We start from the raw sequence: 25,492 nt of genomic DNA on the forward strand, positions 1-25,492 counted from the left end.
ACCATGATCAAATAAGTGAAATTAGAGATCGCTCGGAAAGGTTTAAGCGCTCGTTTTTCCCGCGCACCTTTCGAGTGTGGAACGGTAAAAAAGTAGCTAGAGGGTGGTCGACAAACCCTCTGCCAGGCACTTAATTGTGAATTGCAGGGTATTCACGCAGATGTAGATATTTCCCCAATTTTTGATTCTATATTCCCATAGTTTGACTTCATCTCCTCAAGTTCATTTACTAAAGCTAGATTTTATTTCCCCAAAGTTGCTACCACATTCAGTATTGGCAGAAGTAAAGCTGTGAGTAGCGGGCGTGACTCGTGCTTCGGTAGCTCAGTTGGTAGAGCACTTGCCCGCGAAAGGCAAAGGTCCCGAGTTCGAGTCTCGGTCGGGCACACAGTTTTAATCTGCCAGGAAGTTTCATATCAGCGCACACTCCACTGCAGAGTGAAAATCTCATTCTGGAAACGTATTCATAATTAATGCAAATTTATTTCTTGGTGCTCTGCACCCGGTGCCACGTGATGTCGATGTTGGTGCTGTCGTCGACTAGCGCTGTGACGCTAACGCCAGTGAAGTGACAAGATGATGCTCCCGACATGGATCGCTGTCTGATGCTCGGACACTGCCTGTGATGATTAGACACTGCCTACGATGACGGAAGCCAGTGTTAGTTGTACGGACAGTCGCCTGCTGTGTTAGGACTAGAGTTGCGTTCTACCAAATCCACGGTTCGGTAGTTTTGGTACAGCACATAAATGACAAATTAAATGGTACGACCACCAGTAGTGTTGGTAGGGAGAGAAACATAAAAGATTGTTGAGAGAAAATGGAAGCCGGAGACTTGTCTTTGTTTTTTATTTGTTTGCTTTGTACATAATTAAAACCCCGCACATCTTTCAGTGTTAGTCTGTTGTGTATTTTTGTATCCTTAGAAAATATAAATTGCATTTTATAAGTAATAAAAATTAGTTGGTAGCGGAACTTTTGCGCTTTTATGTACCAAACCAGTTACTTTGATGCAAATACAGTTTACATGCATAGACATAAAAAACCTATATAATTATTGTTGTTATTTTGTACTCAAGAGCGTTCTTCATCATGATCTAAGGCAGAAGTTTCATCTTATTACTGATAAGTGCGAAAGCTGTATTGAAGCGATGTTTGATGTGTTTGCCATTTTGTTTGCTTTTATCTTTCTTGAGGAAATTGCGTTTTCTAACGCTATATAATAAATCCGAATTTTTAAAATCTTTCTACAGTTCCCTCTGTTTCATGTCACAAACCATCAGTTTTCGAATAAAACCTGAATTAAACATTGACAACTTCAGTTTCGCTATAAATACTGTTTATTTTTAAGTAACAGACGAGAGGAGAACTACATAAAACAAAAATGTTCCATAAGTTATGTGACAGTTTATATATTGTCATTCAGTTTATAGACGGTCGACCGCTTCTAGTTCTTAGGGGAATCTAGTAAGACACTGTTCGAACTTGCAGACAAAGTGATCGAAAGGAAGTAATGCCTGATAGGTATGCAGGACACCTAATACACAAGTAACGCGGTTACGCTCTTAACTTACCAAAGCTACTAGGAAAACTACCCTAGTCTACGCTTACTTATGATAGCCTACGGTAGTTTTACAACTCTACTAGGGACACGGCCCAAAGCCAGGCTACGATATGATGCCCATGTCCACTACTGCTGCACTGCAAAGTTGATGGGTAACTGCCATCAGCTGCCACTCTGTGATGTAATCCCACACCTTATGAATCGCTCCAATCGACAAGAAATGAGGTGGTGTTTGCAACCAGTTTCACGTGAATGAGCAAGTGTACACTCCTGCCTGCCGCTGCTCCCTGCTGCGCTGCTAACGCAACAAATGGAAGCGGACTGCTTCTGTACCAGTATGTGATACCGTCAACTGACAAAGCTACTAACATGTGCTTCCGTGCCTTACTACTGCAATCTACTGTACACACCACTGCTGTTGCCGCTGCTGCTACATTCCAAAGAGCTCTTGTGCCCAAACGCTCTGAGTTTGAAATTGTATTGGGGCAACCAACACCGAAATAAAATCTGAGTGAAGTGGCAAAAGCAGTCGTATCCCGAAACGGCAAAAGTAGTCCTATCCCGGGGAGTCAATACAACGAACACTACCACCTATGTAGTATGAACAAAACCAGTTGGTCTGTGACGTGTTCTGTATGTTCATATGTGTCTAAAATTGCAAATACAACTTAAGTCATCAAACTATGGTTGCTTATACTAGGGGCGTTCACTTAGTAATGCAACACATTTTTTTCTGAAAGCATGTTGGTTTTACTCAGGATTCCAATACATCAGATTGGCTACAAAACTCTATTTCTCAACATAATCTTCGTTCAATGCGACGGTCTTACACCACCTTACTGGAAGGGCCTGTATGCTCGCATAGCACGACTCTGCTGGTCGACGTTGGAGCCAATGTCTTGCTGCATCAGTGAGCTCCCCACTGCCCACCTACTGCTTCCTGCAGAGTGCGTCCTTCATTGGGCGAAGTCAGAGGGTGTGATATCTGGGCTGTAAGGTGAGGAAGAATAGTCCAATGAGGTTTTGAGAGTTCTTCTCGGGTGTGCAGACTTGTGCATTGTGGTCTCATGGGGAAGAAGAAATTCCCACAGAAGGTCCTCTGTTGCCCTTATGGTCATCTTTTTCGTGGCGAGGAACCCAGGAGGCACACACCTTCGAGTACCTCAACTGGTGTAAGAGTGTGTCAGCCCAGCCAATAGAGACATATAGCTATGCAGTGAGGTGTTTGATTGTGATACCTCGATCACCTTGGATGAGAGTGTCCGCAAGTTCCAACCGCAGGAGTCACATCCTGCATCAGAGAGATCAGACAGTTCTGTGCGACCTTGTAGCGATGATGATAGATGTCTCACCCAACGACTAACTATGCTTTCTTCAGTGCCAGGTCCCCATAGACTTTCTGCAAGCGCCTATGAGTATCTGTCATGCCTATACAGGGTGTTACAAAAAGGTACGGACAAACTTTCAGGAAACATTCCTCACACACAAAGAAAGAAAATATGTTATGTGGACATGTGTCCGGAAACGCTTATTTTCAATGCTACAGCTCATTTTATTACTTCTCTTCAAATCACATTAATCATGGAATGGAAACACACAGCAACAGAACGTACCAGCGTGACTTCAAACACTTTGTTACGAGAAATGTTCAAAATGTCCTCCGTTAGCGAGGATACATGCATCCACCCTCCGTCGCATGGAATCCCTGATGCGCTGATGCAGCCCTGGAGAATGGCGTATTGTATCACAGCCGTCCACAATACGAGCACGAAGAGTCTCTACATTTGGTACCGGGATTGCGTAGACAAGAGCTTTCAAATGCCCCCATAAACGAAAGTCAAGAGGGTTGAGGTCAGGAGAGCGTGGAGGCCATGGAATTGGTCCGCCTCTACCAATCCATCGATCAACGAATCTGTTGTTGAGAAGCGTACGAACACTTCGACTGAAATGTGCAGGAGCTCCATCGTCCATGAACCACATGTTGTGGCCTACTTGTAAAGGCACATGTTCTAGCAGCACAGGTAGAGTATCCCGTATGAAATCATGATAATGTGCTCCATTGAGCGTAGGTGGAAGAACATGGGGCCCAATCAAGACATCACCAACAATGTCTGCCCAAACGTTCACAGAAAATCTGTGTTGATGACGTGATTGCACAATTGCGTGCGGATTCTCGTCAGCCCACACATGTTGATTGTGAAAATTTACAATTTGATCACGTTGGAATGAAGCCTCATCCGTAAAGAGAACATTTGCACTGAAATGAGGATTGACACATTGTTGGCTGAACCATTCGCAGAAGTGTACCCGTGGAGGCCAATCAGCTGCTGATAGTGCCTGCACACGCTGTACATGGTACGGAAACAACTGGTTCTCCCGTAGCACTCTCCATACAGTGACGTGGTCAACGTTACCTTGTACAGCAGCAACTTCTCTGACGCTGACATTAGGGTTATCGTCAACTGCACGAAGAATTGCCTCGTCCATTGCAGGTGTCCTCGTCGTTCTAGGTCTTCCCCAGTCGCGAGTAATAGGGTGGAATGTTCCGTGCTCCCTAAGACGCCGATCAATTGCTTCGAACGTCTTCCTGTCGGGACACCTTCGTTCTGGAAATCTGTCTCGATACAAACGTACCGCGCCACGGCTATTGCCCCGTGCTAATCCATACATCAAATGGGCATCTGCCAACTCCGCGTTTGTAAACATTGCACTGACTGCAAAACCACGTTCGTGGTGAACACTAACCTGTTGATGCTACGTACTGATGTGCTTGATTGTGGCACTGTAGAGCAATGAGTCCCATGTCAACACAAGCACCGAAGTGAAAAATTACCTTACTTGAATTGGGCCAACTGACGAAACTAAAATGAGCTCTAACATGGAAATTAAGCATTTCCGGACACATGTCCACATAACATCTTTTCTTTATTTGTGAGTGAGGAATGTTTCCTGAAAGTTTGGCCGTACCTTTTTGTAACACCCTGTATATGCATGTGAATAAAAGTAATGTGTTGTAGCTATTACTGAGATTGTTAGCTATCGTATGACATAACATGAATGCATAAATCCATGATCGGTTCATTTATTATTAATTTTTATCACCTGTTATAATTAAAACATTTGTAAGTTTTAAAGTATATAGTTTAGAGTCAAGATCAAAGTAGCAATCGGCTCATCTGATCACTACAATTTTTTGGTGTGTCTGGTTTTCTGATAGCACACCTGTAAGGCATGTTACATTTTTTCATAAATATGTTTTTAGGTATCTCTTTATTCCACCGTATCGAAACTTCCATCTTGCTGCTGTCTAACGACAGAGCAGCCCCACACCCACGCTAGGGATTTCACCCACGTCATCTGTGGTGAGTCGTAGCTTACAAGCACACCTGCACCTAGTGCCTGGCTTCTCCAACCTAGCTAACTAGCGACACTTCAGGTGGCCATGTGGTCAAAATACTACTGTCCCCGTCTTTCGTCTCACTGGCAAGCTACTCCTAGCGTCACATCTCACAAGAGAATTCATATTCTGAATGCGTGAGCTGATGAAAATCCCCAATTTACTGTAAAAAGAAACAATCAGATCAGTTTCTCGATCAGCCTATGGGTAGATTTTCTTTGCAATAGTCTGAGAGTCATAAGTGCTACTACAAAGCCTATGTGGGATATATCTACATCTACGCACATACTCCATAAGCCACCGTACAGTGCGTGGCGGAGGATGCCCCATACCACAACTAGTGGTTTCCTTTTCTGCTACACCTGAAAATAGAGCGATGGAAAAACGACTGTCTCTGTGCCTCCGTATGAGCCCTAATTTCTCGTATCTTATCTTTGTGGTCCCTACGCGGAATGTATGTTTGCAGAAGTAGTGAGCCTCAAACTACTTTTTCAGAAGTCTTTTACGAAATGAGCGTCTTCTTTCCTCCAGAGATTCCCACTTGATCTCTCGACACATATCAATAACACTTGAATGCTGATAGAACCTACCAGTAACAAATCTAGCAGCTCGCTTCTGAATTGCTTTGATGTCTTCTTTCAATCCGACCCGGTGCGGATCCCATCGTATATGCGACCTCCTTTACATCTGGAGCGGTGCACTATATGGTGCGGAGATCTGGACATTGAGGAAGGAAGATGAAAGAATATTGGAGGCACTAGAGATGTGGATAGGGAGAAGAATGGAAAAAGTGAAATGGGAAGACCATGTAAGGAACGAAGAAGTATTAATAAGAGTTGGAGAAGGAAGAAACATGCTGAAAGTCATCAGAAAGAGAAAACGGCACTGTATTGGACATTGTTTGAGGAGGGGCTGTTTATTTAAGGAAGGAATAGAAGGAATGGTGGAGGGAAAAAGGGGAAGAGGAAAAAGAAGGTGATGCTGGACAATATCAAAGGAGATAAATATTCAGAAATGAAAAGACTGGCTATGGACAGACAAAAGTGGAAGAGACTTAACCCATGACAAGACCTACCGTAAGGCAGAATACCATACGACTACTTACAGATGAGTTACACTTTCCTAAAATTCACCTAATAAACCGAAGTCGACCATTTGCCTTCTCTACCACAATCCTCACATGCTCTTTCTATTTCATATCGCTTCGCAACCTTATGCCCAGATATTTGAACGACGCGACTGTGTCAAGCCGAACACTACTAATGCTGTATCCGAACAAATGGTTCAAATGGCTCTGAGCACTATGGGACTTAACAGCTATGGTCATCAGTCCCCTAGAACTTAGAACTACTTAAACCTAACTAACCTAAGGACAGCACACAACACCCAGCCATCACGAGGCAGAGAAAATCCCTGACCCCGCCGGGAATCGAACCCGGGAACCCGGGCGTGGGAAGCGAGAACGCTACCGCACGACCACGGTATCCGAACATTACAGTTTTGTTTTTGCTACTCACTCATGTTGTATCAACCTTCCTGTACACTACGGCATCGTCAGCGAACAACTGCCCGCCATGACTGCCAGATCATATATGTATATAGAAAATAGGAACGGTGCTATCACACTTCCCTGGGACACTGTCGATGTTACCCCTGTGTCCGATGAATAGTCGCCGTCGAGGACAACATGCTGGGTTCTGTTACTTAAGAAGTCTTCGAGCCAGTTACCTACCTGGGAGCCTATTCCGTATGCACATATCTTCGTTAACAGTCTGCTGTGGGGTACAGTATCGAATGCTCTTCTGAAATCTTGTTGCCCTTCATCCATAGTTCACGGTATTTTACGAGGGAGAAGATCAAGCTGGGTTTCGCACGGCGATCCTTTCTAAAGCTGTGCTGATTGGTGGACATGAGCTTTTCGGTCTCAAGGAAAATTATTATATTCGAACGCAGAATATACTCTAGAATTCTGCAGCTAACCGATGTTACGGATATTGGTCTGTAATTGGTCCGTTCTTTTACCTTCTCAAGTAGTCAACTCTTTAAGGAAGCTGTCATGCTGACAATAAACATAGTCATGTGTTCATAGTCTAATAATGTTAATAATAGTAATAATAATAATAATAATGACATTTATACTGATTAATTACGAGGAATATATTCACTATCGGCTATTTAAGAACCTTACTAATACCACAATTATAGTGCACAACCACCATTGTGAAAATCAAACTTGATGTATGAACAAAGAAAATTTTAATAAATTACTGTCGTTTCTATTTTGAGGCTCTTCTTTCTTCATACAGGAATTAGTAAACGTGTGTGTGTGTTGTGTTTCAAAACTGTACAACTAATTTGGAATTGTAAACAAATGTATACAGGACACATTTGTGTAAATGGATTGCACACAACCACAATGTCAATGAGCCATTTAACACAGATATGGTGTTTATGGCTCTTGGGGGCTATAACGAATATTTAATTCACTACTTGCATCTTACCTTAAGATACTCGTCTGTTAAGTGTTGCTTCTTAAAAAGATCGATGATTTTCACAGTGACAGAGACCCCAATGGCCTTAGCAGTAGTCAAAACTGCCCTCGATGGTGGGCTGGGAAGCCAGTGATACAAAATTAGAGGCATGATTCACACGTCGTCTGAAAAAAAAGAAAATGTGACTCTTTATAAGAAAAGGAGCAGAAAAATCTAAATAATTATTGTGTAATTTCCTTTCTGACCTCTTTGTCCACAATATTCCAGCGACAACTGAACTCGAGAGATGTGTAACATCGAAATAGAAACAACGTCCTTAGCATGTCACAGTTTGGACTTCAGCAGGGTTGCTCAGCTGGGGGTCTTATATATTTGATATTTTATTGCGTGGATACCCACTAAGAACGGCTTGTATTGTATGGAATTCGTGATTAGTTTATAAACAACTGGTGTGAATCATTCTTAATCATAACGAACACGAAAATTCGTGTTCAATAATTAATTATAACGGTGCTGTGAGAAGAGAAACTTTATTGACTGGGGAGATATCATGAAGCCTGACCCACAGGGTTAAATTTTAGGTCCGCTCCAATTCTTTACATATGAAAATAATCTTGCATTTGACAGCTGTCATAAAATGAATACCTTTGGATGTAACAGAAGTGCTATAAGCTCACAGGATAAAACAACAGTCATGCCCATAGAAGAGGTCACTGCTGGCTTTGGAGCATTATATCTTATGAAGAGCTGATAATTGATGATCATGTGACCCTACATGGGTGATGTAAGTCATGGCAATGAAGTGATGTGTATATGCAAATGGGTTGATGGCCAACTGTGACACAGGCAAAGAATTCCCCTCCCCTAGAAACAGTTGGACCAGACAAAGGCTCCACCACAACCACAACCATCAGTGTGAAACTAGCCCACTTGTGCATATCATCAGACATTATAAGACTGTGTCGTTTTTATTGAAAAACTTATGGCATTTAAACAGTTACCTGTGTTGGTGTTTAAACAATTACCGCCATAACCAGTTACAGCTACATTTGGAAGTCACTATTCCAAAAACACACGAAAGTTATATACACACAGGACGTGCCCTCTACATTTGGGAGCAACACATGGTGATATGAAGCGACAAGGTGAATAACAAACATCAAAAACATCCCAAATAAATACAGGAAATGTATTCGCAGTTGCGAATATGGACAACCATCAGCTGTATAATGGAATGACAACAATGAAAGTTTGTTCGGGACCAGGACTTGAACACGAATTTCCCGCTTATCGTGAGTTGTCACCTTACCATTAGACTCTCCGAGCACACTTCATGGCAAAACCAAAACTTCCATGTCATCTGCCATGTGTCTACAGCTTGAACTCATACATCCATTATGCATATTCTCATACAGGGGAGACGTTTTAATTGAAAGTCGCTTGCCTGAATTTCCCACTTATCGTGAGTGATCGCCTTACCATCAGGCTGTCCAAGCACACTTCACAGCCAGACCCGAACTTCCATATATCGTCTACCACGATACTGTAGTGCCTGTGAAGTACGATGCAGTGTTCCTTAGGACATGCATACGTGTCTGAAGGAACGTTGCATCATACTTCTGAACAATGCAGGCAATACAGTATCATATTTACAATGTAATGTACCTTTGGATATGCATGCATGTCTGAAGGAACGTTGCATTGTATTTCTGAACAACACAGGCACTACAATACTGAATTTATCCGCTGACACCAGGCAAGCGACTTTCAATTAAATTGTATGCCCTGTATTGGGATATACACAATGGATGTATGAGTGATGGTTGTAGACACATGGTAGACATCATATGGAAGTTAGGGTCTGGCTGTACAGTGTACATAGATAGCCTAAAGGTAAGGCGATCGCTCATGATAAGCGGAAAATTCAGGTTCGAGTCCCATTCCAGCACAAATTTTCATTGTTGTCATTCCATTATATAGTTGATGGTTGTCCATATTAGCAACTGTAAATACAATTGATGTATTTCATAATGGCTGTAGTCGTCACTGTGTCTGTTCCTTTATACAGGCATGCATGTCCAAAGGAACATTGCATCATACTTCTGAAGAACACAGGCATTGCAGAATTGTATATATTCTAAATGAAGGTGACAAGAAAAATGACATGTTACAACAGTGGTGGTTGACAGCGTCAGTGTGCAATGCATTTCGAGAACAAAACTATGCATGTTGTGTTTGCATATTTGTATGTGTGTGTGTGTGGGTGGGTGGGTGGGTGTGTGTGGAGGGGGGCAGTGGATGGGTTTGCTGGCCAATGTGAGTACATGTACTATACCTAAATCTGCTAGCATTGCTCCTGCAAACAAGAAGTCAATATATGCAGAATTTACAGAAGGTACAATTGCATCTATTATTACTGCTATCGTTTTGAATAAATATAAACATTCAATGGCCAAGACTGTACATAGATTTCAGATGACACTACCTAGTAGAGCACCTCATCAGATCCTTCAAGCAGACTGTTAAAACCACCAGGGGTTCGCCTGTAAGGACACTCATTTACAATATGGCTCATTGTCTGAATGCACCACAGCCTCACATACTGTCAGCACTAAAGCCTCAATTGTACATGTTATACTTGCACATACTTTTTCCAGTCTGTAATCTATTATCCTGTACCCACACACCCCTAGAATGATGAATGCCTGAAACTTTGACAGCTGGGTTATCAGTAAGTTCATGGTTATGGGTGTTTGTGGCTTGCCATTTGCATGTTCATTCAGCATCCCAGTTGAACCCTGTGAAGATCTTCTGTACTCCTTCTTAATATGCTGGTCCTCTGGTTGGTTGGTTTGTTTGGGGAAGGAGACCAGACAGCGAGGTCATCAGTCTCATCGGATTAGGGAAGGATGGGAAAGGAATTCGGCCGTGCCCTTTGAAAGGAACCATCCCAGCATTTCCTGGAGCGATTTAGGGAAATCACGGAAAACCTAAATCAGGATGGCCGGACGCGGGATTGAACCGTCGTCCTCCCAAATGCGAGTCCAGTGTCTAACCAGGGCACCACCTCGCTTGGTGCTGGTATTCTGGCTTTTCCACATTTAAATCTTTGTGAAGAGGGATTGTTTCACTTTTAGAAACTTGTTGGCATCAGTTGTAGAGAGCTACCATTAGACAAGTGTGAAATTGACAGTTCGACCTAAGTTGGTAGACAGCATGTAGGTGTTGAGCCGATAGTGCTAGTGATGGTCCTCATAGCTGCATTTAAATATACTTCAACTTCCTTCACAAGAGCGCTGCAATGCCAAACTGGTGCACAACATTCTGCCGCAGGGTATACTAACGCAGGGGATGCTCTGTGGAGAACTGATGTACACTCCTGGAAATGGAAAAAAGAACACATTGACACCGGTGTGTCAGACCCACCATACTTGCTCCGGACACTGCGAGAGGGCTGTAAAAGCAATGATCACACGCACGACACAGCGGACACACCAGGAACCACGGTGTTGGCCGTCGAATGGCGCTAGCTGCGCAGCATTTGTGCACCGCCGCCGTCAGTGTCAGCCAGTTTGCCGTGGCATACGGAGCTCCATCGCAGTCTTTAACACTGGTAGCATGCCGCGACAGCGTGGACGTGAACCGTATGTGCAGTTGACGGACTTTGAGCGAGGGCGTATAGTGGGCATGCGGGAGGCCGGGTGGACGTACCGCCGAATTGCTCAACACGTGGGGCGTGAGGTCTCCACAGTACATCGCTGTTGTCGCCAGTGGTCGGCGGAATGTTCACATGCCCGTCGACGTGGGACCGGACCGCAGCGACGCACGGATGCACGCCAAGACCGTAGGATCCTACGCAGTGCCGTAGGGGACCGCACCGCCACTTCCCAGCAAATTAGGGACACTGTTGCTCCTGGGGTATCGGCGAGGACCATTCGCAACCGTCTCCATGAAGCTGGGCTACGGTCCCGCACACTGTTAGGCCGTCTTCCGCTCACGCCCCAACATCGTGCAGCCCGCCTCCAGTGGTGTCGCGACAGGCGTGAATGGAGGGACGAATGGAGACGTGTCGTCTTCAGCGATGAGAGTCGCTTCTGCCTTGGTGCCAATGATGGTCGTATGCGTGTTTGGCGCCGTGCAGGTGAGCGCCACAATCAGGACTGCATACGACCGAGGCACACAGGGCCAACACCCGGCATCATGGTGTGGGGAGCGATCTCCTACACTGGCCGTACACCACTGGTGATCGTCGAGGGGACACTGAATAGTGCACGGTACATCCAAACCGTCATCGAACCCATCGTTCTACCATTCCTAGACCGGCAAGGGAACTTGCTGTTCCAACAGGACAATGCACGTCCGCATGTATCCCGTGCCACCCAACGTGCTCTAGAAGGTGTAAGTCAACTACCCTGGCCAGCAAGATCTCCGGATCTGTCCCCCATTGAGCATGTTTGGGACTGGATGAAGCGTCGTCTCACGCGGTCTGCACGTCCAGCACGAACGCTGGTCCAACTGAGGCGCCAGGTGGAAATGGCATGGCAAGCCGTTCCACAGGACTACATCCAGCATCTCTACGATCGTCTCCATGGGAGAATAGCAGCCTGCATTGCTGCGAAAGGTGGATATACACTGTACTAGTGCCGACATTGTGCATGCTCTGTTGCCTGTGTCTATGTGCCTGTGGTTCTGTCAGTGTGATCATGTGATGTATCTGACCCCAGGAATGTGTCAATAAAGTTTCCCCTTCCTGGGACAATGAATTCACGGTGTTCTTATTTCAATTTCCAGGAGTGTATTTGCCCCCCATGCACTGTCTGCCAGCTTTCTCGCCAGGTTCCCTCATGTCTGCGCCTTCTTAGCTGTGTTGGAAAGGTGTTTATGGTATATTAGCATTTTGTCTAATGTTAGAAAAGGTATTTTGGCTTCTCTTTGTATTCGACTATACCAAGAGGGCAAAATCGTGGGCTTAACTTCACTGATGCTGGACAATTTGAGAGGTGAAAAAGACATATGTCTGTTTTAGAGACATCAGGTTTAAGACGCCATGTCTTAAAATATTCATAAAGTTCAATGAGGCTGTTTATTAGGTGTTCTTCACATTCAGGAAGATCTTCACTCTGATATGAAATTGCAAGGTCATCTGCATAGATGAATTTCAGGCAGCTTAAGTTCGGCTTTGAGTACATGCCACCTGGTTACCTATTACCCTTGGTGTACTTTAAACTGCTGAGTGCTCAATATGTGGCTTAAGATGACCTAAACTCTTACAAGGTTTCGTTTTTAGAAATTTCAATATCAGATCCTTGCATCATACCACCTCATTAGCTGCTGACATGTCAACGAAAACCACCTCAGTTTTGATTTAGTTCTGGCAGTCAGGTGTTGTGCGACTAGTCAATGAGAGCACTTGGTTACAGCAGCTTCTAAAAGGTCTAAATTCAGCTTGTGTAGACGGTATCACAAAATTAATTTGTTCTTGTATTCGATCTAAGGTCGTTCTTTCCAAGAGTTTGTTAGCACAGTTAATTAGTGTTTGGGTGAAAATTTTCTATAGCTGTTCCTTCTTCGCCTGACTTTTTAATAGAAACATTTTTAGCTCTTAAATTTTGCTGGTAATGTTCCTGCACGAAGAATTTCGGTAAAAAGCCACACTAGCCCCACTCGCGTTGTTCAACCACTGCATACCTAAAATTCAAAGTAGAGCCCATCTACACGTGCAGCTTTTCTACATGTCGTATGCTTAAAGGCTGCCTCCAGTTCAGTAATCTTAATGCAGAAGAGAATTTTAGTTTGATTCTAGAAATTATTTAACCTCACTAAATTCTTTCTTTACTTGCCGAACATTTTCTTTAGGTGCTGGAATCTTGGAAATAGTCACTAAGTGACTGAACGTTTGTGTCGCAGGAGACGATTGACTGCTTTGTGTTGTGGGAAGGGTCTTCCCCCAGCTTTCAAATCAGTGACCAAGCTTTTCTATTGGAATGTGTGAAGTCAGGTTCCCTTGTTTCTTTGTGTTGTTTTCCTCTCCTTCGTTCATTCAAGAAATTCATCAAATTTGTAGCTGTTTCCTGGCCTCTACTTTCCTTGAATTTATTGTATAGCCGCCGGTTGAGCTCATGGTTCCACCCAGGAATGCACTCTTCACGTCACCGTCAGAAACTCTGAGGATGAGTTCGGCAAAGCAGAAGTCTCTTCTACTGAGAACTTTTGAGAATCTACTCCAAACTGATTCTCCATGTTGCGTCCAGACGTGACCACTGTTGACTGGCAGAGGTCACGTGTGTTTCCGATACCCCGCCGTCTAGATTTTAGTGTACTCTTTCCTTCGTTATCATAACTGAGCCGTAAATTGTTTGCTTTCATCCTCTTTAGCACAGCCCCATTTATGGGAGTGGCTCTTAAAGTCCACATGCTTTCAGTCGGTATTTGGAAACTTTGGGCCATGTATGGTATTAGTTCTTAATCATGCTCCGAACTTCATCTGTGTTATTTTTCCAAGTTTGTGTTCTGAAACTGGCATCTGTCACATACGGGTTGAGGACGGTCATATTCAACGCCGTGAGGATCGCAACAGCCCCACGTGATTAGCGTCCAAGACGGCAAGCATATTGTTAGCTTGGGCGTGGAGGATCGTACAGTTACGAAAAATGCCATGTGTTATGAGACGTGATTCATTCAGCAAGAGAAGTATCCACACGGACAATGCAATGAGAGCTGGAGTACCACTCACCGTCAGCACAACGAACGTTGTTAACAGTTTCCCTTGATGTGGCAGCAGGAGGAGGCATGCTGAAAGTGGTGTGCCCAACAACACTGCACGTAAAATGACACAACTTCGTCTTTTCAAATTAGTCCCGGTTTTGAATATAACATCACCGTAGGCGTATCTGTGCCACTTTCTATTAGTAATAGCCATATGAGCTCATCAACTGGCATGATCGTATAAAGTGTCTTTGAATACACAACACGACCATCTCTGGTTCGCAAGGCCAGTAATTTGGTCGGGAAATGTAACATTTCGGACGTGTTAAAGCCTGTGACGTGCCCTTTCGAGATATCCGTGACATTACCTTCCAGCATGATAATGCAAGACCTCAGGTTGCCCTTGAACTACTAAAATACCTATACACAAATGATGTTCTACTGTTGTCCTAGCGACCACATTCTCCAGATCCCTCAGCCAATGAAACGATCTGGTCATTGGTTCCTGAGAGATTCGGACGCCACCATTCACAAGCCACTACAATTAACAAATTGTGACAGAGAGTTGACGCAGCGTACAGCTACGCACGGGTACGCGAATCTGTCATCAAAGTTCAGTTCGACTCGACGTCCAACCGTGTTTGAACCATTGTTGTTGCCAGAGGTGGCTGCTCTACGTACTAAATTTCGCGCTTTTTATAGCATCCCCCCATCCCGCTCGAATTGCTGTGTATTTTTAATCGAGTGTTCTTTATACTGTGCTGCGAACGCCACAATAAACCAAATTTCATCATCTTCTATTGTTATTGGTGTTGCAGTTTTAACGATAAGCGCTGTAGGTTGTATTTTACGCGACAAAGGTAGTCTAATGTGACGTCATCGTAGAACTGTACGATGAATCAGTGCTGAAAATGTATAATTTTGTTAGCCACAACATGGTTAGGAATTATATTATACCATGAGTGGCGTAGTAGCTTTAAGAACTTGATAATAGGATAATAAAGTCCCGAAGCATGCTGTGGTAAAAAAAAAAACGCATTTTCGGTAAGTGGTGCGTAACATTATCAGTACTGCGACAAAGACACTTAGAAAAGATTATATCTTCTTTATACTTTTGACAAAATTAGCTGCAAATTGTGTACTTTGTGTTGATTACGCAATGTCACGACTAGCTTGTTTCGGTATATTTGCCATTGTTACTCTTGACATTCCATCTATACATATCATTTCATTCTTCGTTTATGTAATAGTACTGTGAGATTTTATCTTAAACTTACACCTATGGAGTGACGGCCATAAATCATCTTAGAACGTAAGTTCTTTTAGGTACTATGTTCTTAAAATAGGTCACGTACTTCCTTTCAAAAAAGTAGGGAAATTTCGTGTTATTTGTTGACAGTTATAAAATGATCGATCGTTCCAATGACGCTTTACGTTTGCAAGTAAATTATTTCGAAGGTAGAGATGTTTTTTGTCGGAGATATTGTGCATTATGTAGATGTGCAATCTTAATGTTATCTATCGTGTTTTTTATCGTGTTTATTTATCCCTTTCCTTTTTATATTATGTCAGTAAAGTTTCCCAGATAATTTTCATGCCTGAGGTCCGTCTATTCGTTTAGGATGTCATTCGGATATTTATTGGTGTGTGCACAGTACATAAAAGAACTTAACCTTCCAAGATGATTTATGGACGTCACTCCGTCTAGACGTAAGTAACAATATGAGATAAAACTTCTACGCACAACGAAGAAATTATGCGAATGGGCTGGGAAGCACATGTACAGGCAAACAACTGATTGCAGTTTCAAAAATGCTAGAAGATTTATTCAATAAAAGAGCTTCACAAATAGAAGAAATCAGTAACGCTGTGGTCTGCCCCAGGCAGGCCAGGCAAGCAGTTATTCGGCTTGGCATTCATTGACTGAGTTGTTAGACGTCCTCCTAAAGGATTTTGTGCCACGTTCTGTCCAACTGATGCGTTATATTGTCAAAATCATGAACAGGTTAGAGGGCCCTGCCCACTGTTCTCAACTGGGGAGAGACCCTGTGATCTTGCTGGCCACTATGTGCAGGCGGGCATTTTCTTGCTGGAATGTAAATTCAGGATGGCTTATCATGAAGGGCAACAAAACCAGGCGTAGAATATTGTCGACGTACCACTGTGCATGCTATAAAAAGAATTGGCACCCCAGTCCGTCACTCCTGGTTGACGGAAGTTATGGTGGGCAACAGTCAGGTTGGTGGCCTGTCGCTGTCCGAGACGTCTCCATATACATCTTCGGCCTGGAATCTCATTCACTGGAGTAGAATTGTCTTCAGAGATGAGTACCGCTTAGAACAGAGCCGCGACGACCATCGAAGACTCTATACAGGTTGCGAGCCCAGCAGAGAAGAAATTATTTAATAAAAGATAATTTGATAGTAAAATTAAGGAGCCCACTCTCGAGTTTGAGTTCGTAATTCGCACCGAAACCAAGTTCCATACATTTTCAATCAACGATATGTCGGGTTGAACGTGGGGACTTCGCAGATATTATGGTTTCTTGGACTATCGAAGAGATAATGGAACGAGCATGGTCCAGCTGGATTACTGTACTGTGTCGACCGCCACATCTGACAGCCTCGATGTAGTCTGATAATGTTATTATTGACGATCAATTAAAATATAACATTTCCTGTTGCAGATAAGGTTTTGCGGTCAGAGATAAGCGATACTCTCAAGGCCTGTAGCGTAATCCAGCGTCCACTGGGACATACATCAGCACGTACAACAACAACGGGAGTAGTTCAACGTTACTCAGGAAAACAGCACTTTCTCTTGTTACTTTTTTCTTTTTGCAAATCCATAATAATTTTGTTCTTCAAAGCCATATCCAAGCTTCATTCTCAGTATTTTTCTTTCTGATATATTCCATTTTTTCTTTATTTTTATCGTTTTTCTAATGTTTTCAAAATTTGTATCATTCACAATTCTTAGTATTGATTTCTATATTTCAAAATTGTTTTTCAGCTCGAATATTATAAGGTACCGATTAATTCTCATTGCTCTTGTGTTTTAGGTTGAGTATTATTAGGTAGCGATTAATTTTCATTGCTCCTTAGTGTTACCACAGGTTTTCCGATGCTAATGCCCATACTCGAAATTAATTCGTCCAATATTTATGATTATTGTTCAACATTTATGTATAAATTGTGGAAGTGAATGAAGCTGCACTATCCACGGTTGCTTGCGTCGTATGTTGGGGCAACTTAACATAAACAGCTTACTGTTGTAACTGTGAGAGGATTCTCAACAGGTAAGAAAACAAAAAGTTTTACGCCTACAGGGCCACCGCAGGCAGGACAATTGACTATATTGAAAATGTGGCGCAAAGGTCTAGTTGCAATTTTAATAAAACGCCGAAAGCACAAAAAAAAAGTTCACTCCTCTGCCATGTCTTTAAAGAATTGGAACAAATGATTCATAACAGTACCCTCTAACGTGGTATTCACACAGAGGAGTAGTGCGAAAATTCGTTTTAGTGTGGTGATGCTCTAATCAGAACATGATGCAGAATTTCAATGACAGATTTCAAAGCCGCACGGGGTAGCCTGCCGGTCTCAGGCGACTTTCACAGTTCTGGCGGCTCCCCCCCCCCCCCCCCCCCCCCTGCGGAGGATCGAGTCCTCCCTAGGCCATGGGCGTGAGTGCTGTCCTTAGCGTAAGTTAGTTTAAGTTAGATAAAGTAGTGTGTAAGCCTAGGGACCGATGACCTGGTCCCACAGTTCTTACCACAAATTTCCAAAGAGATTTCAGAGACATTAGATGCCGAATGCGACTTTCGTTAACCTAGGTCAGATGCCGAATGCGACCGTCGTTGACCTAGCAGCACCATCTGATGCAGTAATAAGAAACTGTTTAAAAATTAGTATATCAGCGCGAGCATGCGGATCACATTTTATATGCACAATGATGGAATGTTGCTTAATACCATACGGCACTTGCAAATCCAGGTTCGAAACAAATGAATCGTATGCCCAGCCGTTTCCACATCCCAACTGTTGCTGGTGTTTTCTAGTGAGCAATAATGCATATTTTGACAATTGGTTTGCGACGCAAATTTTTTGTTAAAATTTACTGTGCATGGTATAAACAGATCGATGGCTCTTACAACTAAACGTACACAGAAACGAAAGCCGGCCTGTGTGGCCGTGCGGTTCTAGGCGCTTCAGTCTGGAACCGCGTGACCGCTACGGTCGCAGGTTCGAATCCTGCCTCGGGCATGGATGTGTGTGATGTCCTTAGGTTAGTTAGGTTTAAGTAGTTCTAAGTTCGAGGGGATTGATGACCTCAGAAGTTAAGTCCCATAGTGCTCAGAGCCATTTGAACCAGAAACGAAAGTCGTTGCGCAAACAGATGTCGTAGCTCTCTGTTTAGTTAGCTGTCGCGTGCGGCTGGTAAACTAGGTAACGAATGCGCTCAAGAATTCTCACTTCAGTAGAGTGACAGCATTTCTGTTATAGAACAGTTTGTGAATTCTTCTATTTTCAACACTACTAGAATATAGGCTGGATGTCTCCAACGACGCCATTTTTCGCTTTCATTTATATGAAGAGGCTAATTGTCCACAAAATGGTTCAAATGGCTCTGAGCACTATGGGACTTAACATCTGAGGTCATCAGTCCCCTAGAACTTAGAACTACTTAAACCTAAGTAACCTAAGGACATCGCACACATCCATGCCCGAGGCAGGATTCGAACCTGCGACCGAAGCGGTCGCGCGGTTCCACTCAATTGTCCATAAATATGTCAAGAACTGTAATTGCATGAATAGGCGTATCTAAACAAATTCTTGCTGAGTGTGTTCCACTCAATAGCAAACGTGCGTTACACCAAGTACGCAACAAAGACTAAGAATTATATTGCCTGTGTCCGGAAGACTTCAAAATGGTTCAAATGGCTCTGAGCACTATGGGACTTAACATCTATGGTCATCAGTCCCCTAGAACTTAGAACTACTTAAACCTAACTAACCTAAGGACATCACTCAACACCCAGCCATCACGAGGCAGAGAAAATCCCTGACCCCAGCGGGAATCGAACCCGGGAACCCAGGCGCGGGAAGCGAGAACGCTACCGCACGACCACGAGCTGCGGGCCCGGAAGACTAAATCGGTGTTTAGCCACTACTTGCAGTCGCAGGTCAACCTAATTTCTATCGTCTACAGGGTTGCCGCTGCTACCGCATAATTCAGAGTATAGTTACTGATAAACTGTTACTCCTACACATGCCCTATTAAAAATATATTCGGATATTGTTCTTCCGGACATCCCTTATAGTTTCATTGGGCGTTAGGTAATGTGTAAGACAAAATGTGACTTCTAGTTCTACAGCTGCATATATACTGTGACAGAAGTCATGGTACAGCAATATGCACATGTGCGGCTGGCAGTAGTATCGCGTACACAAGGTGTAAAAGGGCAATGCAGTGGCGGATCTGTCATTTGCACTCAGGCAATTCATGTGAATAGGTTTCCGACGTGATTATGGCCGCATGACAACAATTAACAGACTTTGACCGCGAAGTGGTAGTTGGAGTAGGCGCATGGGACATTCAGTTTCGTAAATCGTTAGGGAAATCAATATTCCAAGATCCAGTATCAAGCACGCGCCAAGAATTTCAGACATTACCTCTCAACAAGGACAACGCAGTGGCTGACGGCCTTCAGTTAACTACTGACAGCAGCGGCGTTTGCGTGGAGTTGTCAGTGTTAACAGGGAAGCAATAAGGCGAGAAATAACCCAAACATCAGTGTGGGACGTACGACGAACGTATCCGTATGGACAGTGTGGCGAAATTTGAGGCTATTGGGCTATGGTTGCAGACGACCGACAAGAGTGCCTTTGTTAACAGCATGATAACGCCTGCACTGCCCCTCCTGGACTCGTGACGATATGAGTTGGACCCTAGATGACTGGAAAACGGTGGCCTGGTCAGATGAGACTCGGTTTCAGCTGCTGTGAGATGACGGTAGGATTTGAGCGAGGCGCATACCCCACGAAGCCATGGACCCAAAATGACAACAAGCTAGTGTGTGTACTGGTGGTGACTCCATAGGGGTGTGGGTTGTACGTACGTGGATTGGACTGGGTCCTCTGATCCAACTGAGCCGATCTTTGACTGTAAATGGTTAGGTTCGGCTACTTGGAGATCATTTGCAGCCATTCATGGACTTTATGTTCCAAAACAACGATGTAATATCACAGGTCCACAATTGGTTGCGATTGGTTTGAAGAACATTCTGGGTTATTTGAGACAATGGTTTGGCCACGCAGTTCGCCCAACATGAATCCCAATCAATATTTATGGTGGCAAGTGAGAGGTCAGTTCGTGCACAGTGTCCTGCACCGGCAACACTTTCACAAATGTGGACAGCTACGGAGGCCTCATGGCTCATTATTTCTGCAGACGCTCCCAACTTTCTGAGTTCATGCGACATCGAGCTGCTGCAGTATGCCAGGCAAAATGAGGTCCGACACAATTTTAGGCGGTATCCCATGACTTTGGTAACCTTAGTGTACAGGGTGCTTCAGAACCCATGTCCCATAGGACTAAATCTAATTTCTTATATGGATATGGTGTGTATTCTTTCGGGTATGTCCGAAAGGACAGACACCATTGATGAACTGCAACTAATATATTAATACTTTTAGCTGCTGAAGGGCGTTGATATATATCAACGGAGACAGGAGAATATGTGTGTCCCGACCGGGACTCGAACCCGGGATCTCCTGCTTACATGGCAGACGCTCTATCCATCTGATGGGTAGGACATTACGAACGTAGTGTGTGGACATACAAGGTAAGAATGTGGGTCTCGCGGGAGGCGTGCGCGAGATAGTCCCTGCAGTCGCACTGTCCTCTGCGCCCTCAGTGGCTCAGATGGATAGAGCGTCTGCCATGTAAGCAGGAGATCCCGGGTTCGAGTCCCGGTCGGGCCACACATTTTCACCTGTCTCCGTTGATATATATCAACGCCCTTCAGCAGCTGAAGGTATTAATATTAAATTCTAATTTCAAATCTATTTTGGTGATTTAATTGTCTTGCTCCACAGGACGAAATGGTATTCAGGGATATGAGAGAACGATCATTCGAAGCACAAAATCTAGTCAACATGGGCTCTAAAATGGATGCCTTAGGTTTTTTTTTTATGGCTCTGAGTACTATGGGACTTAACAGCTGTGGTCATCAGTCCCCTAGAACTTAGAACTACTTAAACCTAAGTAACCTAAGGACATCACACACATCCATGCCCGAGGCAGGATTCGAACCTGCGACCGTAGCAGTCGCGCGGTTCCGGACTGCGCGCCTAGAACCGCGAGACCACCGCGGCCAGCTGGATGCCTTAGGTGATACGAGCGCTTGTTCATCTTCGATACTGAGAAGTAAGTCTCTTTTATTGAAATCTCTTTGCTTTCCATATTTTGAGAAATGGTAATATGGACCAAAATAAGGAAAAAGTGCAGTAAACATAGGTTTTAAAATGCTAGGAACACTTCTTCATCTTCGCTACTACGAAACATAATTGTTCTACTAAATAAGTTCTACTAAATGAGTTAAGCATTTTAGAGTCTATGGTTACTAGACATTTTTTTCTTGTTTTGGTCCTCACTACTTCCTCCGAAAGTATGGAAAGCAAAGACCTTGCACTAGAAAAGATTCGTTTCACAGAATGGAACGTAAATATGTGTTCATAGCTCTTAAGGTATGCATTTTAGAACCCATGGTCTCTTGACTTTCGGATGATCGTCCCTGTCGTATCCCTGAATACGACTACTGAATCACTGATGTAGCCTTGTCCGATGGGACATGACTTTGAATCATCCCGTTTATACCGTATAACATTGTATTGAGGACACGGAGAATACGTCACACCAAGAGGACCTACTTTCTTTCCTCTTACACTACTGGCCATTAAAATTGCTACACAAAGAAGAAATGCAGATAATAAACGGGTATTCATTGGACAAATATATTATACTAGAACTGACATGTCATTAAATGTTCAAGCAATTTGGGTGCATAGATCCTGAGAAATCAGTACGCAGAACAACCACCTCTGGCCGTAATAACGGCCTTGATACGTCCGCACATTGCGTAAAACAGAGCTTGAATGGCGTGTACAGGTACAGCTGCCCATGCAACTTCAACACAATACCACAGTTCATCAAGAGTAGTGACTGGCGTATTGTGACGAGCCAGTTGCTCGGCCACTATTGACCAGACGTTTTCAGTTGGTGAGAGATCTGGAGAATGTGCTGGCTAGGGCAGCAGTCGAACATCTTCTGTATCCAGAAAGGCCCGTACAGGACCTGCAACATGCGGCCGTGGATTAATCTGCTGAAATGTAGGGTTTCGCAGGGATCGAATGAAGGGTAGAGCCACGGGTCGTAACACATCTGAAATGTAACGTCCACTGTTCAAAGTGCCGTCAATGCGAACAAGAGGTGACCGAGACGTGTAACCAGTGGCACCCCATACCATCACGCCGGGTGATACGCCAGTATGGCGATGACGAATACACGCTTCTAATGTACGTTCACCGCGATGTCACCAAAAACGGATGCGACCATCATGATGCTGTAAACAGAACCAGCCTTCATCCGAAAAAATGACGTTTTCCCATTCATGCACCCAGGTTCATCGTTGAGTATACCATCGCAGGCGCTCCTCTCTGTGATGCAGCATCAGGGGTAACCGCAGCCATGGTCTCCGAGCTGATAGTCCATGCTGCTGCAAACGTCGTCGAACTGTTTGTGCAGATGGTTGTTGTCTTGCAGACGTCCCCATCTGTTGACTCAGGGATCGAGACGTGGCTGCACGATCCGTTACAGCCATGCGGATAAGATGCCTGTCATCTCGACTGCTAGTGATACGAGGCCGTTGGGATCCAGCACGGCGTTCCGTATTACCCTCCTGAACTCACCGATTCCATATTTTGCTAACAGTCATTGTATCTCGACCAATGCGAGCAGCAATGTCGAGATAGGCTAAATCCGACCTTTATCAAAGTCGGAAACGTGATGGTACGCATTTCTCCTCCTTACACGAGGCATCACAACAACGTTTCACCAGGCAACGCCGGTCAACTGCTGTTTGTGTATGAGAAATCGGTTGGAAACTTTCCTCATGTCAGCACGTTGTAGGTGTCGCCACCGGCGCCAACCTTGTGTAAATGCTCTGAAAAGCTAACCATTTGAATATCACAGCATCTTCTTCCTGTCGGTTAAATTTCGAGTCTGTAGCACGTGATCTTCGTGGTGTAGCAATTTTAATGGCCAGTAGTGTACATTTGCATATTGTGTGATGGAAAATGTCTATATGCCTAAACGTGTATATGCCCCAATCTCTCTTATCTTAATCTCACTCTCTCTAAGCATGATATTCGATGATGGCGGGCGCAATAAGGATCACGGAGTTTTCTTGGAATACAGATCATCCCTTCCAACAAGTCTAAGTCTGTCATTCGCCTTCCGTCATACTGATTGTATGTGATCGTTTCATAACGCACCACTTCTTAGTATCTAGCCCTATATACGTGTATCGTGTAAGGTGCTCAAGATCTTCACCATTAACCTCGTAATCAGATACGGTACCGTTCTTTCTCTTCGTTATAGGCAGTATCTTACATTTACCCACATTTAAAGAGAGCGGCCAATGATTACAACAAGTATACATTTTGTCCATGTCTTTGTGCAGTTCCTTACGATCATAAAAAGACGAAACTCTCATGGAGGTCGCAGTGAATGAATATAACGTTTGTACTCGTGGGACCTAATTGGATCTTGTAGCATTTATAATATGAAGCATAAACACAATGTTGCCGGTGGTATGTGAGTGACTTACGTTGAAGTTGTTGACAACTGTAGGAAGACTTGGCCCTGAAGCGTGCGCTACCGTTCGCCTGGCAGATAACGGAGCACTGCAGACGAGTGTGAGCTGTTGGCACGTGCCGCTATCGCCGCTTGTTTACGGGCTGTGATATCGCGAGATCCCGAGAGGGGGAAGCGCTGTGTAACGCCGAGGCGATAAAAGCAGTCGAACAACTGGAAGCTTTTTACCCTCCAACAGATATCCCTCGCCGCCCGTTCCGTTTTCCAACTAAAAACGTACTCCACCTACTCCAACAACCAGGCCCATTTCACCTTCTCCCGTCTTGACACCCTCGTCTAAATCCCTGTCATGGCGCGACAGCATCGTATCCTTTTCAACAATATCCGCTCCCTTCCCGCCAACAAGAACCTCTTCCTGCACCGCGTGGATGCCTTCCCCCTCAATGAAACCTTCCTCCAACCCCACCAAACCGTCCACACTTCGCCCTACCTCCTCCACCGCCCCGATAATCCCCTACCGATTGCGCGTGGCGGAGTTGCCATTGGTCACCACCGCCAGATCCCCGTTCGGCTCCAACCTCTTCTTCCCGACCCCACCAAACACCTGATCCTTAGTCTCTTCGTCCCCGGCCTTACCGTTACCTGCTCCACCACCTATGTCCGCCCTAACGCCCCTATTCCCTTCGACTTCCTCTCCCACATTGACCATACCTTCTCCTCCTACGTGATCGCCGCCGACCTCAACATCCATAGTCGTTCCGCTGCCCAGTTATGGCGGTGGCATCGGTTCCTCTCCTCCCTTCAAGGCGACCTCATCCCCATCCCCCAGCACACCCATCCCGAATCCAACTCCACTCCCGATGTTATCCTTTCCTCCCCCAACCTCCTTGGCCGCATAACGGTGGATGTCCTGGAGCCTATTGGTAGCGACCATCTCCCTGTCCTCCTCACCGTTTCAGACGGTCGTCGCCCCCGCCCCGATCCTCGTAATGACCCTCCCCCTAAGTACATCCATAACTATTCCCGTGCCAACTGGAATGCCTACTGGGATACCCTCTCCACCCAGGTCGATAGCCACCCCTTCACCTACCACCACCCTGACGATGTCACCCATGCCGCCTCCTTTCTCCAGCAGACCTTGTCTGAGGCCGTGGAGGCCCATGTCCCTACTGTCGCCATCCACCCCCACCGTCCTACCTTACCCTCACAGGCCGCCCTCCTCCTCCGTGAATCCCGCCGTCTCTACCATGCCTTCCTCCGCACGCGTGACCCGGACTCACTACGACGCCACCGGCAACTCCAGTGACACATTCGTAATTTGCTCGCGGCTATGAAACGCCGGAACTGGCGACAGACATGCACCCGTTTAAATGCTACCCTACCTATCAACTCGTCCAAGTTCTGGTCAGCCTTCCGTTGCCTTACCGGAACTAAACCCTCCCCCTACTAGCCTCT

The 25,492-nt window shown here is 44.7% G+C and overlaps 1 protein-coding gene across 1 annotated transcript in view; it reads right to left on the reverse strand.

The window, feature by feature from the left end:
* The window catches only part of LOC126094787 (glutathione S-transferase 1-like), a 76,240-nt gene extending 52,095 nt beyond the window's left edge, over positions 1-24,145 (reverse strand). The window contains exons 1-2 of the mRNA XM_049909348.1: positions 24,051-24,145; positions 7,463-7,617 (exon numbers count right to left, since the gene is read on the reverse strand). Of these exons, the coding sequence (XP_049765305.1) occupies positions 7,463-7,603 (141 nt within the window). The 5' untranslated portion in view covers positions 7,604-7,617; positions 24,051-24,145. The remainder of the gene's footprint in view (positions 1-7,462; positions 7,618-24,050) is intronic.
* Between the last annotated feature and the right edge of the window lie 1,347 nt (positions 24,146-25,492).

Source organism: Schistocerca cancellata, chromosome 8 (genome assembly GCF_023864275.1).
Source record: "Schistocerca cancellata isolate TAMUIC-IGC-003103 chromosome 8, iqSchCanc2.1, whole genome shotgun sequence".
NCBI classification, from domain to species: Eukaryota; Metazoa; Arthropoda; class Insecta; order Orthoptera; family Acrididae; genus Schistocerca; species Schistocerca cancellata.